The 18,565-nt window shown below is 39.1% G+C and overlaps 1 protein-coding gene across 2 annotated transcripts in view; it reads right to left on the bottom strand.

Moving 5' to 3' along the window:
* The window catches only part of DAPK1 (death associated protein kinase 1), a 92,567-nt gene that overhangs the window by 23,914 nt on the left and 50,088 nt on the right, over positions 1–18,565 (bottom strand). For both annotated transcript variants that reach the window (XM_086630098.1, XM_086630099.1), the window contains exons 3-16: positions 16,419–16,557; positions 14,435–14,564; positions 14,104–14,152; positions 13,936–13,962; positions 13,388–13,540; positions 13,193–13,238; positions 11,487–11,576; positions 10,100–10,192; positions 8,421–8,540; positions 6,491–6,589; positions 4,382–4,480; positions 3,132–3,230; positions 1,423–1,620; positions 213–410 (exon numbers count right to left, since the gene is read on the bottom strand). In XM_086630098.1, the coding sequence (XP_086486224.1) occupies positions 213–410; positions 1,423–1,620; positions 3,132–3,230; positions 4,382–4,480; positions 6,491–6,589; positions 8,421–8,540; positions 10,100–10,192; positions 11,487–11,576; positions 13,193–13,238; positions 13,388–13,540; positions 13,936–13,962; positions 14,104–14,152; positions 14,435–14,564; positions 16,419–16,557 (1,540 nt within the window). The remainder of the gene's footprint in view (positions 1–212; positions 411–1,422; positions 1,621–3,131; positions 3,231–4,381; positions 4,481–6,490; positions 6,590–8,420; positions 8,541–10,099; positions 10,193–11,486; positions 11,577–13,192; positions 13,239–13,387; positions 13,541–13,935; positions 13,963–14,103; positions 14,153–14,434; positions 14,565–16,418; positions 16,558–18,565) is intronic.

The following is an 18,565-nucleotide window of genomic DNA, read 5'->3' on the forward strand; positions in this document are numbered from 1 at the left end:
ATAATTCACTATGTCTCTTTCATTATCTCTTCAACTGAAACAACCTTAGGTAAATTTGCAAGGCGAGTCATTTAGTGTTTAGCATTTGACCACTTTAAGAGATTAAAAAATAAAAGGAAAAATATTTTTCATATCAGAGAACTGGGAAAGGTCATCTAATGCAACGGGTGAGCTATTAAACAAAACAGTTCAGTATCTGTAATTTCATTTACCTTATTAGTGACATCTAAATTACAACTTGCTTCACAGAGCGCCATCACAATAGGAACATTCCCATCTTTGCAGGCCACGTGCAAGGGAGTGTTGCCATGTCTGTCTTGGAAATCTACAAAACATCCTTGACTGATGAGAGTTTTAACTACTTCTATTTGACATCTTCTCACAGCAAGGTGTAGGGCTATATGACCATCCTGAAATCACAAGACAGCTTGTAAGTGAGATTTAATACTGCTAAAAATCAAAGCATATTGCAGAGTCACAACCATTTCATGTAATTGCGACTGCGTACATCTTCTTGCCTCAAGAATCGCAATGTTGTTTATTTTTATTTTGAGGGTGGAGGCAGGGAGATGCCCAGTATCTGTCAGAACAAATCAGCTAGGGGACGATGTTAAGCCACTGGGCTTTGCAGTGGAATGGATGAAATGCAAATGCACATTCTCTGCTGATGACTTCTGTAGGAGGTGGGAGAGTGACCATGTGTAACAACCAGCTGAGTATTGTAAACCACTCTAGTGTTTACTGACAGAAGTTAGTGATGTTAAAAGTCATGCAATCTGCTTAGTGATTAGGAACTGTAGAGACAGAGCTTTCTCTCTCTGTGGAACAACTTAGAGAGAAAATGTGACTGGAAAAAACAATTTAATTCTTTTAGAAGTGAAAGCATTTTTCTGAACTTGCTTTAATAACTATTTAGTAACTATCAGCAATAACAGTAGCTAAAAGGACAGGCATACCAAAAGTATCAGCAATGAAATGTAAGATTTATTTGTTGGGACTTCACCATGAAAGACAAAAAATGATTCTGGATCAAATACAGTTATATTTTTAAATAGTCGGAATTTAGCTTATTGGAAATAGGTGTGATTTATCCAGTCTATAGGAACAGTAAATCCATCTTTTTTCTCTTAAGTTAATAGTTTGTTGTCAGTTACAGAACCTAATGTTCCTGTCATTTTTCACAGTGTTACTCATAAGGTGGTAATTGATAAGGCGATAATAAGTCAGCAAAAACCCAACTGTGGAAAAATAATCAGTGGGCAACTTTAAAGACTACTGCAGTCATCAACAGTCTCTGTGTGAACTGCTCAGAAAACCTACGTCATGGAAACAATGCCTGCTTGCAGCATTCAAACGAAGCAATTCAGAAATAAGGCGCCGTGACACCTGCGATCTCTGAACATAATTCCTGACCAAACTAACCTTGTCTGTTGCATCAAGGTCAGCCCCGTGTTCTGCCAAGCATTCCACAATATCATGGTAACCCCGAGCAGACGCTGTGAGAAGCGGAGTCTCCCCTTCTTTGTTTTTAACATTCACGTTACAACCTGCTTCACAGAGTGCTTTGGCAACAGAGTAGTAGCCGTGCCAAGCAGCACAATGCAGTGGGGTTTCTTCTTCCTACCAACATGGAAAACAAAAAAAAAAACAGCCAACAAAGCTGAACTAAATGCTTGGAGGAACAATTCCCCAGCTTAGCTTGGAAAGACAGGAAGATGATACAAAAGAAAAAAGACAGCCTACTAAGTAAGCCCTATAAAAAGATGTTGTAATTTCTAACGCTGATATTCTCAGTGAGAATAACTCCTGATGCCATACTAAGGGATTATGGCAAAGATTTTCATTATTACCGGGACTTTGAGAGTCCACGTTTCTCACCATAAAACTATCTACTGACAATACCTTGCATGTCAGCAATCTTAGTTTAGATGTTTCCATGCTCCTGAGGCTAACTATCTTGGTTCTCTCTCTTGAAAACTGATCCTCATTCATAAGCAACTTATACATTCTGTGTGCTGAGGAACTAATCCAGTCTTTACAGATCACTCACCAAGAGGATGCAAATCCCACTAGACCTGCAGTTTGAGGCAGATCACTCTGCTTACCATAGTCAAAGAGTGCATCCTAATGATTTAGGAATGTTTAGGCAGCGACTTGGATGCTCAGAAACCTGAGTCCTTTAAACGTGCAACACAACAAAGTCTTTGAAACTGTAGGCATTTCGAGTTCAGTTGTGACTTAAATTCTAATCTGCTTTTTGCTTGAACCCAGGAAGCTTCAAAATATCCACCTTCAGTCTCCTAGTACTTCAGAACAGTTATATGAAACATCATTACAAAACTCAAATGTTTTACAAAAATATGCTATTGAAAGGAGCCCACTGAAAAGCAAGGAGGATTAAAACATGCCAAAAACGTCATTCTGTCTAAGAAATGGGGTATCCTTTCTGTATCTGGCAAATATCACTGAGGAGAAAGCTGATGCTGATAATATTGGAGGACTTGGACTGTACTCAAGGTTTCTGTAAAAATCTGAGGAAAAGAAATAGTCAAACAGCACATCCTGTGGTCCCTTGGCCTACTACTGCTTAAACAATATAAAGGTAGTCCTAGAGGATGCAGCACTTGGGGAGGCTTGTGGAACTCATATACACAGTTAAATTTCGGTCAAATGATGTTTTTTTCTATTGAGCCTTTTCTTTCCTATTTTCTCACAAGAGTTCAGAGCTCTAAAGAAGTTCTCCTGAGCCCTCCTCTCATTTTCAAAAATGAGTGCTTGACACCAGAAAAGTCCCATGACAGCTAAAAATAAGCTGAAGTCAAGGCAAAAACTAATAAAAAGCTTCAGCTGAGTTCACAGAACACACATCATCACCCATACCTTCATGACGTTGAGTTTCTCCATCTTTAAGGTTTCATTTTCGAGAGAACCTGTGTTTTGTAACAGTAGTTGGTTCATGCACAATGTTTTTTGAATAATTTTCATCTATTAAGAGGTACTGAAACCTCCATAATTCTGTTATTTTTTCCGAATGCAAACATGCCAGAGGCTGCAAGGTAAGTCTAAGAGTTTTGACCACTCACATTAAAGCCTCATTTGTTGAAGAAAACCAGACAGTGTCCATGACTCACCTTGTCTTGAAAGTTTGGATTGGATCCAACGCTACAGAGAAACTGAACCACATCCACATGCCCGTACCGAGCTGCGACGTGGAGAGCGGTCTCCCCAGACTGCAATCACAGAAGAACAGGCCAACGTAATTTCGTATGTCACCGCCAGATATACACTGCTGTGCACAGCCTGAACGGCAGTACACTGCATGGGGTACTCCTCCGTCCCCATAACCCAGTGGCACAGCCGCTGTCAGCAGAGATCTCCAGCTTTCAAACCGTCCTTGTACGTGACAGATACACCACCTGACAGGTTATTCCTTCAAAGGCCTTCCTTTTGCAGAACTTAGTCTTCCTGCTTAATTTGTTCAAGTTCACAGCCACAATGAGATTTACGAGCAACACCAGGAGGCAGCTGCGTGTGCAACTGGTGTTGAAACAGACATCCTATTTCTATTCATACCATTTCCATATGTCTCCGCTTCGCCCTGTATATAGAACTATAAGGAGTCAGCCTAACACTTCCGGTATTTTGGTCGTTACACGTAATTATTTGCAACCTTTTGTTGAAATTACATGAAAAAGAAATGGTATTTTTATTAAGAGAGTAACCTCTTTCCTAGTAGACCTATCAGCAGTTGAACAATAACGTTGCTCACATGGCTTGCCTTCCACTAGTTCCCTCAAAAAAGCAAACTGTTTCCCAAGTATAATTGTCTCTGTACTGGAGCTTTGGCTGGTATAAATACATCGCTATGGTATAAGATTTTAACAGCAACTAGTTTCTAGGACAAATGCTGCTCAAGAAACACTGCTGGAGACAAGGTAAGTGTTCATCAGCTATAAATTGTTAGGCTTCATTATACTCAACTTAATAACAGTCAAATTTACTTGTCAGACAAAAGTGATTTTCAATCAAGAGGAATGAAAAACAGAATCACGATTTTATCCTGAGTTCTAATGAGAAATCCAGTTTTCAAGCGAAAATTAATTTAGGTTTATACTTCCCCACCTACCCACCATGTACTCACCACATTTAACATGCACACTTGGTTAACATTTGTCAGGAAAATAATCAGTACATACAGCTACTTTAAAGCCGTGTTATCACAGCCGTATATGTCAGTTTATAAAACCACTAAAAAAGTCAGTCACATTCTTGGAATTATGGCACAGCTGAAAATCATTCCAATTGAAAGACCTCTCTCTGCTAAGATAAAGTTACAATAAAAGCCTCTCTGCATGAAAAATGAAAAGGATTTTTTTCTTACCTTATCCTTAACATCCAAAGGACACTTATTATCATTGAGAAATTTCAGTGTTTCTACATGACCATGTCGAGAAGCCCAATAGATTGCATTAGATCCAGCCTGTCAAAAATATTTGATTACAGATGTTACTGATCAATTTATAATTATAATTCTACATTTTCAGCTGAGGCATACACACACTTAGACATTCACAGATATATCGAACAGCTATTCAAGCTTATATGAAAATATTTCCTTTTTAAAGAAACCCTTCAAATTGGTTCAACAACTCCACATACCAACAATGAAAACAAAACCCCCCTCCATGCAAGGATGATTAACAGGATCATTCACTGTTTGCAAGGATAAACCTTTTCCCCCTTGTAATAGATTTCTTTGGAAAGAGCAGTCATGAGATAAAAACCTTTCAAGATCTTGATTACTTTACCATCTACTAGACAGAGAAGGAGATAGTGCTTCAAGTTTGCTTTAAATGAACTCCAGATCATTACATTTGTAAAAAAAAGCTTGTTGCAAAGCATACCCTCCATGACATACAACTTCTAGCTATGATATTCCCCGTTGCTAAAATGTGCATTTACTGTCCCATATTAAATAAAAGTTCACCATTGTGTTTTAGAGCAATCAGTAATTTGAAGTAATTGAGGCAATTTTGTAAGCACCAACTACATTTTAAGATTAGTATCATTCAAATTACTTCAGCTAATAAAGTGATCAAAATCAGAGGATATGCGCTAGTAAAAACCGAAATTATTAAAGATTTGCTTTTATGTTTGTTATGGTTTGAAGTGGGGGGGGAGGTCCGGGTGGCAGAAGCTGCCCATCACACCGGACTCCCATCCCCCTCGGGGCTTGAGCCAATCGGCGCCTCTGCGAATTGCCCTATTTACGTCGGACAAAGGAACCGGAAAGGTGTGCCTTTGCCCAGGAGCAAGGAGACGGCAGGGGGGCACGGCCCCCGCTCCCGGCTCCCGGCCGGGCCGGCGGCCTGGGCCGGGCCGGGCCCGCTCCGTCGAGGATGGCGGCGGCGGAGCCGCTTGGGGAACTCGGGGAGAGCCCCGCTGCCGGGGCGCCCACCGGGCCGAGTTCACCCAGACAGGACTGAAATCTAAGAGAAACGGCCACACACATAAGAGGTCAGTGAAGATGGAACAGAACAGCGTGTGCTGCGGCTGAGTCCCCCTTGCCAGCAGGCCCTTTGCAAACAAGTCCTCGGTGGAGCAAGCAGAGACCCACTCGCAACCAGTGGATGACCCACGTCGGGAAGAGATGCCTAAGCCTGAGACTATTGTGAATCATGGGCACAGGTAGAGACGCATTTTACGCATTTTACGCATTCAGAGTCTGTACGGAGACACATTTAAGGTCGACATGACGACCCACGCCGGAGCACATTTAAAGTTTATTGATGACCCACGCCAGAGTGAGTGGCTGCAGCTCCTTAAAAGCCCAGGACTGGTAAAGCCCGCACTTGGGGCAAATCCGATGGGGTAAGGATTTGCCCCCCCAGCGGGCAGGATTCACGCTTTCGCCGTGAGTAGGGGATCCACTGGAGCAAGGGACAATGGTGTAAGGACTCCTTTTCCTGTAAGAGAAGCGGCAGTAACAACTTGGAATGAACTGACCTGCACTCCCCCATTCCCTGCCCCCTGCGCCACTGCGGGGAGGAGGTAGAGCCGGGAAGAAGAGGCAAAGAAGGGGGGAGTGGTGTTGTTTTTAAGACCTGGCCTTGTTTTCTCGTTATTCTCTTAAGTAACCGTTTTTGTGTGCTTTTCTCTTTCTAGGTAGCTGTTAATAAATAGTTTTGCATTAAGAAAAAGCCTCTTTTGCCCGGGACCGTGGTTGGTGGGTGCTCTTCTGTTCCTGTCTCGATCCTCAGCTCTTTTACTACATTTTTCTCTCCTCTCCATTTTACTGGACTGGGAGAGCTGCGTGGGTTTGCTTGCCAGACTCAGCCTAACCCATGACAATGTTTTTGCTGTGGAAGACAGAAAACAGGCTCTACAGCCCAGATTTTTTACTTTTCAACACAGCTTGGTCTGAACTGCTTGTTCTCTGTTAACTGTACTGAAAAACTTACACAGAACGGTGACAAAGAACAACTCTGACCTTATCTTGAACATCAATACGGGATCCACGCTTCAAAAGCAACTGAAGCATCTGAATGTTTCCACAGCCAGCAGCAATCAGTAGTGGAGGTGTTCCGTGCTAATAAGGAAATACAACCAAGAACTATATATTTAATTTTTGAAGGATTAAGAAAAGAGAGTAGAATAGAAGGCAGGCATTGAATGGCATCTCTGGATTTCCAGTTCCAAATTAAGTCTTCAGACAATACTGTATAGAAAATAATTTGTCCCTTTATCCAAAGTAATTTATTGCATAGCAATTTTCCATATTTTCGGGATGAATTCACATTTACTAAATGATACACCACACATTAAAAGCATGCTTTTCAAATGTTAAGCTCTCATGAGCCCAGTTTGGCAAGGATGTTCCCCATTTTAAGCCAGATTACCTAAGGTGTTTGTCATACTACCTCAAAAACATAAACCACCAGCAACATATAGGAAAGTTAAATGGGGCTGCATCATTAAAACAAAAAATACAGTGATTTCTTGAAAGGTTCAAGACTCCTTAACAATAAAAATAACAGATAGTTTACTTTTATAGTGCTCTTCACGGATATTTCTCAAAGTACTTTATAATGAAGGTCAGTATAACCATTCAAAAAAGTAAAAACTAGAGCAGAGATGATTTATCCAAGGTTAAACACCAGAGTCAGCAACAGAACTTTGGTCTCTTGGTCTCAGTTCCAATATTCCTGCTGGTACAGCAGTAGTACACTGAAATACAGTAGTAGGCAAGTCATTTCATTTCTGAAAATGATCGATGCCATCTAACATTATGTTCACATAACCAGTTTGTGCAGCATGGGACTTCTGTTTCTAACAGTTCTTTGCAAAGTCACTCTGGTTAATCCTACATGTCATGGTTTAGCCCAGCTGGCAATTAAACACCACACAGCTACTCGCTTACCCTCTCCCACCCCCGGGAATGGGGAAGAGAATTAAAGGGGAAAAGGAAAGCAGACTCCTGGGTTGAGAAAAGAACAATTTAATAATAATATAAAATAAAAAGAATAATGATGATAACAGTATATGAATATATATGTGTATAATTATAACAATATATGCAAACAAGTGATGCACAGTGTAATTGCTCACCACTCGGTGGCCAAGGCCTGTCCCGTCCCAGTAACCAATTCCAAAACAGGTAAGTCCCAACATCACAATCCCAGATGGGCAAGAGGCCCAAAAAGAGAACAAGAGAGAGAGAGCACTCCGAGAGCCTCCAGAAGAGCAAAATCCCTTAATTCCAGGCAACCCTCATCTATATACAGGGCATGATGTTGCATGATATGGAATACTTCTTTGGCCAATCTAGCCCTCAATCCTAAGTCTAAATTCGAATCAGAGGGAGTTGTGGGCCCTTTGTCCCAGCCATGCTTCCCCACAGCCTGTTGTGCTCCTGCACACTAGCAGAACACGGCAGCTGAAAAGTCCCTGAGGTCTCAGTACCAACTATAAACATCAGTGTGCTGTCAATGCTCTTCTTATAGCAAATGCCAGACTAAAACCAAAGCACAGAGCTCTTCCAGCTGCTGAAAAGAAAATCTACCTCTGTCCCAGTCAAAACCAGGACACTACATATTGTCATCTTCTTCTGCCACAAGAAACAACTGCAAACAAAAGCAAAAGCTGACATCTGATATACCACAGCTATTGACAATAGATTTGGTTAACACTTTTTCAGACTTAGGCAAAAAACCCCACATTTTGGGCTCCTTTTTCAGGTCGTTTGAGAAGACTCAACACAGAACACACTAAAATTTCTCAAAAAGAAAGGCAGAATTATTTCCCATCCACTTGCCTTTCCTTTTCATTTCAAGTGTTATACTTCTATTTTACAACCACATTGCTCTATTCAACAGGGTGATAGCTAGTCCCCCACGCACCTCAACACAGACCCACATTACCTTGTTGGGTTGATTGACATCATAATTTGTCAAAGATCCCAGAAGGTGCTGTAATCCAGGAACATTGTCATCATTGATGGCATGAATAATAGCTTTCATCACAAAAGAATCTTCCTCATCCTTGTAATTAAATGAGAAGGAAGAAAAATTGTTAGCTTCAAGGAAAAAAATCCCTACCTGAACAGCTGCCAAGACATTTAAAAAAATTAAAAAGTAAAATTTTTGAAGTCTTTCAGAGTGCTTCAGCTGCAAGTAGTAATCTTTCATGAAGCATATGGCTAACATGCACACGTGTTATTTGAAAACCCACACCAAAAGCCCCCACACTTTTTCTAGTACAATATTCTTCCCTCTTCTTTCTTCACACATGAACCCATTACTCACTGAGATTTCAAACAGGTTTCTTTTATTAGGTGAATTTTCTTTTTCCTCCTAAGACTTTCAACAGATGCAATACTTGCATGAAATGAAACTAATTCCATGCATATATGTGAACATTAAAAAAAGCAAGAGCTACACAAATACAAACCGGAATATCAAGTTTCATGCCATCCAGGAATATGACACAGGAGAGGTACTTTGGACCAAGCTGTCATCTATTCAAACGGACCAGTTAAAAGTCTAGAATGAAGTTATGAGCCTAGATACAGGTGTAACTTTATTTTTCTCCCATGCTCTCAAATGTCGAAGAACTGAAACTCACTGAGCCCAGTATTTGGATGACTCTCACCTCCTCTCTCCTAAGGTTTCAGATTTTTCAGAACACTAACATTAGGCTACAATACTTTCTGCTACAACAGAGGTGTCAAATGCTGATCCAGTGTTAACAGGTATACTGATAGCTGAGGTGAGGGAGGCAGGTAAAGGAAGGATAAATGGAGAGAATAAAGAGCCTGGAAGTAGAAAGGTAAGAGGAGGAAAAGTGGAAACCCGAGTGTAGAGTTGCACAGGAGGGACACAGGGAAGACAGTATGGATAAAAAGAGCTTTGAAGAATTTTTGAAGTTTGATCCTATTAATGCACAAAAAAGATGAGGTTACCCAGCTCTAAACATATTAACATACATACTTTGCTGATTACAGGGAATTTGTGAAGTGTGTATTAAAACCTGGAGAGCAACTTAAGAAAGAATGCTTTTGGATTTACAAGCATTTGTAATTAGAAAGCATATAGCAACTCCTCCTGACTACTTAAATCTAGTAGACATACATAATACCACAAATTGAATACTGGCCAACTTTAAAATTTCCTCTTTAAATAATCGCTTATTGTGATACTGCTGTCTAGCATTCATTGGTTCTAAGAGGGTCTCCATGATTTTGAATAGTCTGTTAAAAAAATACAGTATTATTTCACTGTAGTGAAAAATTCTGATGCAACTTTTTAACATTATAATTGCTTCAGTACAAAAAAATCTTCCTGAATCAAACTTCGAAATGAAGACGTACGAACTTCTGGCACTAGCTATCAGTCTCACCATGATAATTAGTAAATTCCAAGGTTTGCGTCAAGCAAAAGATCAGACTATGGATAACTGACATCCATAGCCTTAACATCTATTTCTTCCTACATATGAGATTAATTACTTTTGCACATTTTCAATAGCCCATAGAACCATTTCAGAAAATGGTAAGTTTCAGATGTAGTAAAGCATTCTAAGCATATAAGTACCCACTTACCAGAGTATCATCACTCCTAGCGACACTCATGTTACTTCTGGACAAGAAAGATCTTGACAATCTTTGGCACAAGGATATTAAACGCACTGATTGCTTTTTAAAAATAAGAAGAAAAAAGCTATATGTAAAAAAAAAATCAAAACAGAATACTTGTGATAAGATGCTATTGCAGAGATTTTAAAGGAATACTGTCGTATTAGCAAAACAAACTGGAATTTGACTTCAACACTCCCCATGTGCTTCTTATATTTCATTCAAACCTTCAATTTCTTTTGACATTTATAATTCAGATAGGCTGTTCATATGCACCAAGAAAAGCCATGTAATATTTCTGCATTGCTACTATTTCACCAAGCTGTTCAAATACAAAGCAAAACAGATTTGTATTACACCCTCTTGTTCTCACTGAAAACATTGAAATGTATGTATTTTAAAGTAGGTACACACAAAACCTAAACTGAGTGTAAATTGGTTGACAGCATTCCTTTAAATGCCATATTACAAAACAGTTTGAGATATTCCTAGACCCACCATTTCATTCTAGGGCAGCAGACCAGTAGTTAAATTTTATAAATAACCACAGATGTTCTCCTAACACAGACACTAAACTTCGGCAAAAAAATTGTACTGCATAGCTGGACATTTTGTGCCTTTGGTCCATAGCTTAGCAAAATCATCCTATTTCTTGGCCTCCGTGACAATGAATAAAACTCCTTTTCTAATAATAGTGACCTCGGCTGTCTCATGTTTCATCTCTCCTCGTGATAAACAGATTTCTCACACACCAGTCCTGCCTTTGCTTAGTGTCAGTGTGAATTCCCCCATGTGCACTCTGAAGGAGGAGGAATAACTGTCTTGATGAACTGCACCTTGCACAGATCAACGCTTTCAGCCAGTACTTTGCCCCACTTCTGGAAAGATTAAGGGGCACCAACCTTCTGAACAGGTTGGCAGTCTCAGGCCAAAAATCTTTTGCAAAAGAGACTAGTTTTTCTTTCGTACTCTGTTGAGTGTTGGCATAAGTACTGGAATAATTAACTCGCTGAGGCTTGCTTAAGGGATGTTTGATTTACTGGGATTACTGTCAAAAAACATGTACCTACACTTAGAAATGCCTTTTCTCTGAAAACATTACCAAGACACATGAAAACAGCATACAGCTAGATGCATAAACCAGACAATCCACACACAAGCATTTGTATGCAGATCATTAACAAAATGTATTCTCCCATACCACCGTATTCAAGCACCTAATTTATTCCAAATGACAGAGGAATAGGTTCTTTCTTCCTTCTCTGCTCTTAAAGGCACTGATGTCTCTCTGGAGCAAGTAACGCTACTGCATTTGTGTGTCATCAACATTTTGCAGATTTATTCAACGACTTACTTTCCATTTCCGTCGTGCTGCGAACTTTTTGAATTTCTCCATGTTCACTGCAGATGCTTTTCTACTAAGTGCTTGCTGGGTGTCTTTAGGCTATGCGCAAACAGAAAAGAGAGCTGTTGTAAAATATCCCACAATTACAATCAGAACTTTCATAAAACACCTTCCTTCATGTAAGACTCTGTCCTTCAGTGATGACTTCCACTCACGTTATAATAAAACTGTAATCATGCTGTAATAATGAAGTAATTGTAAGCATATAATTTTAACATCCACAGCCTAGCGCGGCATGCAGATGGAATTTCTTGAGAAAATGCCATAAAGAAAATCCATACCTAAGAACATTACATGCAATACTAAAATTTGTTTTTTCATTTTAATCAAAAAACCCAACAGCCAACACAACACTCAGCTTTATCCTTCCTTCTGTGACAGAGGCATTGGAGATCATTTTCTAGATAAATCTTGTCTTCTGGGAAGACTTCCTGGCTGATTTTAAACACAGTCAAATTGTGCTCCAGTCTCAGTGAAATCAGCTGGACACTGCTGGGACCCATAAAAAAAATCACATCCCACCTGCCTGCGCAGCAAGCCTTAAGACGGCACCCTTTGGACTTCCTTATAGACTAATACTAAGTACCAGTTACCAGTGGAGCATACCAAATTTTGCATTATATGATCCCACATCTGAAGTAATTTTTATGGGGAAACGCAGGTAAAGGTAGCGATGGGAAAAGGGGAAAGAAGATATGACCAGCAGGGCTGAGGAGAATGCTGAGGGCTGAGAAAGTGAAGATATAAAGGAACATAACAGGGTACAAAACAACACGTCTTGTTGCAGGAGTGAAGACTGGTCCCTGAGAGACAAACTTGGACAATGCTCGCTTCAGCAGTGTAAAAAATCATTTCAACATCTTTCAGCTGTTTAAGATTATCTCACCAAAAAGTCAGCAAAGCACAGTCAGATCTGTAGTTTGGCATAGTGATGTAGAAACGTCTGCCCTAGGATGCTGAACAGTGAACCCGAGTAGCTGTGGAACAGATAAATATTCTGCTGACTAGTTCTCTGGGAAGTGGAATTGGGTCAAATACCCACTGTGTATCCCCAAGACCAAGAAAATCAGTGGCATTGAAGACTCACAATCAGAATGTGATATGGAATTTAAAAAATTAAGTGGCAGGTATTACTACATGCATTAAGAATGATAAGTCCCATTTTCTCCCTCTCAACCTAGCAGCACCACAATAGCTCAATCTAAACCAAACACTGTGGAACACTGAAAGAAGTGGACCACTGCCTCACGCCAATGCTTTCTTTGGTCTAAAGAGGAAGGACAGAAGAGAGATGATCCCTTTTTGCCAAATCTAAATAAGGAGATGAGAAGATGAAAAATGTGAGGGAAAATTGAACTGGATTCAGAGAATACCTCTTTGTCAGTGCAACGCTGCCTGAAGATGAGCTTTTCTGCCTGAGTGTGATTCTCACCTCAATAGTGGGCAGCTTTCCTATTACTGACTTACATAGAGGGTATGTTAATGAAGTCCACATTCTGCAAGTATTAGTTTTCATACAGATAGCATTCCAAAACAGTAAGTTATATCAAACAATTATGTCAATTTTTCTTGTTGAGGAACTTGAAAAGTGAAAGTGAAATATGAAACGAAGAATGACTGAAAACAGGACAGCAGAGAATGAATTACAGGCTAACCTTGATCCAAGGATGCAGCAAACTATCTTGAATAGTCATTCTCTTCCTTTAATAGAATAAAAGATAGAACTGTTTCAGATAGTAAAAAATTACATACCACTACATGTTTATTTAACTAACATCTCAAAATACCACGTAACTGGAAATACTAGAGACATAGGCTGCAACAGTGCATACATAAGACAAACAACTCACTTTGGATCCTTGACTAGAAGCCTTCGTATAAAATCTTTAGCTAGGGCACTGGTGTTACGGAAGAACTCTTCTTCAAATTCGTAATTCACAGCAGACACATTTGCTAATGTTTCCTGCTTGGTTTCTCCGAGAAATGGTGATGCACCACTTAGGCTGCAAAAAAGACAGAACATTCCTCTCATTACATGTTGTAACATTGTCGTTGCAACCCTCTGAGATCAAATAACAGAAGAAAGTGAACATTTTTCTTTTCTGCTTTAAGACTGCAAATGTACTTTCAGAAAGATGTGATCTAGCAGGGCAAAAAGCTTTCCTGTAATTTCAGAGAATACCCATTAAGATAAAGCCACTGTGGAAAATCACCTACAGATTTGAAGACTGCTTTCCATGCTATCTCAGTGCTGATTTATGGCCATTCTTTCGATAATTATACTATTGCTTTTATGACCATTCAACTTGAGTCACAATGTGCAATCCAAATGGTTTGACTTGTACGATACCATGAATTAAAAAAACTGCATTTGCAAGAACCACCCATAGATACTTACAGAATATAAGTTATTACACCAATGCTCCTGGAGTGAAGGGGGTGGGGGGGGGGGAAGGATAAGGGAGAGGGGAGTGAAACAGATGGAGGGGGAGAGAGAAAAAAAAAAAAGGTTAGAACGTAAGAATAATCATGAGAGATTTATTTCAAGTAAGATTCAATAACTTACCACATATCTGCTTCAAGACCAAGAGGCTCATAATTTACTATTTCAGGAGCTAAAGGAGAAAGCAGGAAGATCAGTACCTAGTCAAAGAACAGTTCTATGTCACTCTGAGCCTATGTATGTCACAGACAACAAGCTAAAATGCTGATAGATAAAAAGATCTTAAAGCAAGTCTAAGTCGGAACAGAATGCTACACATTGTTTACCTAAATTTCAAAATGTCATGAATTACACAGAAATTACATAACCTGTAACTCAACAAAACCAAGCTAAGCCACATACACTGTTGCCCAGACTGACAAAGAATAGTTTGAAGAAACAACAGTTTTCTCACCAACAAACTCTGGTGTTCCGAAGATATTTTTGAATTCATTTCCAAAGTCAATTTTGTGTGCTAAACCAAAGTCAATAATCTTGATTCGAGGCTTTGGTACATTCCTGTCCAACAACATTATGTTTTCAGGCTTTGAGAAGGAGGAAGAGGGAGAGAAAGAGAGATTAAAATAGGTACAAAGTGTCTAACACATACCAACATTCTTCAGCACTGAACACTTCTATTTACCTCCTTCAGCCTCTTGAATTGTGTCTTCAGCAGAAAAATTCTGTCTTTTCCTATTACGATCTAACACACGCTAAAACTTAACTACAGTAAACTAGGATTTCATGTTGATGACAGAGTGCTGTGATTTCCACAGGGCCAAGATTTGAACTCTTGTAGATACAACAGCTGCAGTTTTCATGTGGACTGACCCTAAGTGAAACATGCTCTCTAGTGTTAGGTAAAGACCACAGGCCCTGTGCTACAGCCATTTGAGCAGTGCAAAGTCCTATTAATTAGTATTTGGGCTTGGTTGAGGTTTCTTTCACACTGCACAAGCAATCGGTTGCCTTTGGATCTTGAAGGGAAACTTCTGGAGTGGTCCAGCTCCCAGATTATAAGACTCAACACACTTACAATAAAAGGATAAAGAGCAGGTTCTTTTGTGTTTTCTAGCTGTATTTTAAAATATGGCATTTGGATTATTTTAGAAGAAAGACTTGGAAAAACAGAATAAAATTAGAAGATAAAATGTCAAGAGTACATCAAAGCATCCTGCTTGTACACTCCATCACTTTAACGAGCATACAGAACTGGCTACTTAGTCTCCATATCCTGTCATGTCCATAAGCTAGCATGCTCTGAAAAGTTCTTGCAGATACCTCCATCCTGCTCACATTGTTAAGGACGTCTGGAGTCACTAAGGACAGCTCTTCATCATCACCCTTCTTTTACCTGTCTTCCTCAATTACAGGGGCTGATACGTGCTTCTCTCCCTACATTTCTGTTGCATACTTTTATTGTTCTGCATACTTTAATTCTTGCTGAACACTTTAATTCACATATTCTTGGTATCTGGTGTAAGGATGCTTTGTTTCATCACAAGCACATTGGCAAAAATTTACATTTCTTATTTTAAGAAATTTATTTCTTACTAGATTCACTTTTTTTTTCTTGCTGACTGTCATACAAAGACCAAGTATATTACTGTACGTAATGAAGATTAGACTGGAAAAGGTATGCTTACCTTGAAAACCATTTCCTTCCCTACATCATCCCCAGAATACAGCACCCCTTTCAGAATTGCATTGCAATGCAATAACTATGCCTCCTTTTCCTATTATAGATATAGCTGCCAACCTCAGCAGACTTTAGGGAATGTTCAGCTCCCTACCTCCGAAAAAAATCTTACAGAGGAAAACATTCTGAAACAGAAACATTAAAAATACAGTAACTGAATTCAGATACAAAAGCTTTCTTTTCATTACCAAAAGGATGCAATTACCAAGTTTTCTAAAAACAAACAAAAAAAGTGTCAAAAGCAAAAAGAAGAGGGAATTATCTGCTCTATCTGCTCCACAAGAATCTTTGTACTTAACTCCGTAGTGTTTCAATTTAGTACCTATAAATAATGTTCATATGAACATAAAATGTATACAATAGAAAAAAAAAAAGTTCAAAAAAAGGAATCCTGCTTTGAGTGTTTCATCCAGATCCCATTCGCATTCCATAAAATCATAATCACCATTTTTATTTCAAGGTTGCTTCCTCAGAATAGTTTAATTTCATCGGAAGTTGCCGTTTTCCATGAAGAGTCTTACATTAAAAACAGATGGGAACTATTTACGGTTCAGTAATTTCTTTTCAATGGCTGTCTACATAAGCTAGCAAAACAAAACTACAGCCAAGATCTGCACGATGGCAGATTTGTGGCTGGTGTTACAGAGGACTTTAATGGATGTTGCTTACAGTTGTTGAAGTTTTTATCTGCTCAACACACCTTAAGATCAAAGTGGGCAATTTGCAGAGAGTGGAGATACTGAACACCATTGAGTATCTGTTTGAGAAATTCTGTAGCTTCCTCCTCTGTGAGAGATTCTTTCTCAGCTAAGAAGTCGAAGAGCTCTCCACCTGCAACACTTGGAGAGCAGAAGCAGAGTTACTGACGAGCTTGCTTTAACCAACAGGTTCCTTTTAGTGTAGCTATTCTCAAACCAGCCTTGACAAGGATCCAGATGCTTTAAAGGTTGTCAATATCAAAAAGAAGACAAAAGTTACTTAATTCAATACCCAAAACAGTTAGTAACTACCCCTCCTCCCCCTGAATAGAATACAATAAAAAGAGTCTTATTTGCAAGTAAAAAAAGGTTTAAAAAAACCAAACAAACATGGTTGGCTGTATCTAAATTTAAATGAAGTAACATCCACCTACCCTCTGTATGCACATTTAAAAGAAAAAAATTAAACATGAACTAAGTATACTCAAAACATACTAATGTAACAGCACATGAATTGGCTCATACTACCAGTAAAACATCAGATTTCCATCCCTCAACCCCTCCCTCCTTGAAAAATACAGCATTTAAAGCTTACTTTGAAATAGTTACTGGTAGCTGTTCTACTACGCAGTTTCTAAACTTCTCAAAGCATTCAAATATTTGAAAATACATTCCATTCTTTGAAATAGTGTAATACATTCAGCACGTATGTTGTACTTGTACTCTAACATTAGCACAGCTTTCCTACAAGGAAAAGCTACTACTGCCCTTAAGACTATTTCCAGCATGTGTTTTAGGTGCACAGGCAGAAAGAAGAGAGGCGAGAAGTGTGAAAGGTACATAAGCACATCTAGATTTTTGCATTTGAGGGAGAGGAATGAACTGAAGACGACCTTTTTCTCAGCTCAGTCAGCAGTCTGGCAGGAGTGATGATAATTGACAACAGAAAAAGAGATACTGAAGTGAATAGGAAACATGAACTACAACTATTCTTAAAAAACAACCAATCTCCTTTCAGTTTAAGGACGTATACTGAGATGAATGTCCACCACGACAAACTGTTCTTCCTGTTTATAAAAGCAGCATTAGTAGCTAGAAATGTCTTAGAGATGGCAAAGATGGTCATATTATCCCCTGTATATTGTACTGATATAAAAAAAAATCAGAAAGTACATCCTAATTTATGCTGCCTTTCTAGGGAAAAAAAATAATCTGTTCACGATTTAAAATTCTTATTATGAAAAATAATAGGATTAACATATAACAAGAGCTAAACAGTCTGGGCAAATTTCTGGAAATACATTTGACTTCTTTATCATGTCTACTTCAAGAGACTTAATCTGCATTATTGCAATGCAAATTGCATGAAAAGTGTATTTTAATGAGTTCTTGGAGCTTTCATTGAGTTGCCTAGATGATAATGAGAGTATTGTTTTGGGTATTATTTGTGTTGTAATATTTTCTGCCTGAAAGCAATTATTGAAACATAGTGCCATTTAATATAAGAATTACAGACTGGAAGGAAGAGAGGTCATTTTAATAATATTTTTGTTTGTTGTAGAGACATTAAAATGGGATTTCTAAAGAATAAATACAGTTCATTGTTTTACAGAACAATGGTCAGAAACATCTTGCAAATGGACGCACATGCATATTCTCTCATTCTTTGCTTCCGACTGAAAAAACAGCAAAAGGTTTTCAGGCTAAGGCCTGTACCTCGGCAGCACTTTGTGATGGTGAACGGAAACCTGGATGGTGACACAGTGCCGGAATTTCCCTTCATTTCCAACCGCCAGGCTACGGGGCTTACACACACATCACACGGAACTTGCTTCCACCTGTTTCCACGCGGCCGTTTGCTGCTCTGCAGTCCAGAACGGAATGTGACAGTGTCACACCGGTACGAGTATGTTTTATAGTTGTTACAGCTTGCTCTTACTCCTGTTGGCATTTTAAAATTATACAGTCCCTGTGAAACTCACTAGTCATCTACGAACAGCAGCATCGATTATATATATTCCTTTTAGATCCAAAAGAAAGATTTCATTCCCAAGGTTTACTTATTTTCAAGATATCTAACAAAGAAACGTGAGTGTATTTGTGTAAAATGGAAAGAGCCTCTTCATCTTCTTCTCATCTGTAATCACTC

Source organism: Tauraco erythrolophus, chromosome Z (assembly GCF_009769465.1).
Source record: "Tauraco erythrolophus isolate bTauEry1 chromosome Z, bTauEry1.pri, whole genome shotgun sequence".
Taxonomy (NCBI): Eukaryota; Metazoa; Chordata; class Aves; order Musophagiformes; family Musophagidae; genus Tauraco; species Tauraco erythrolophus.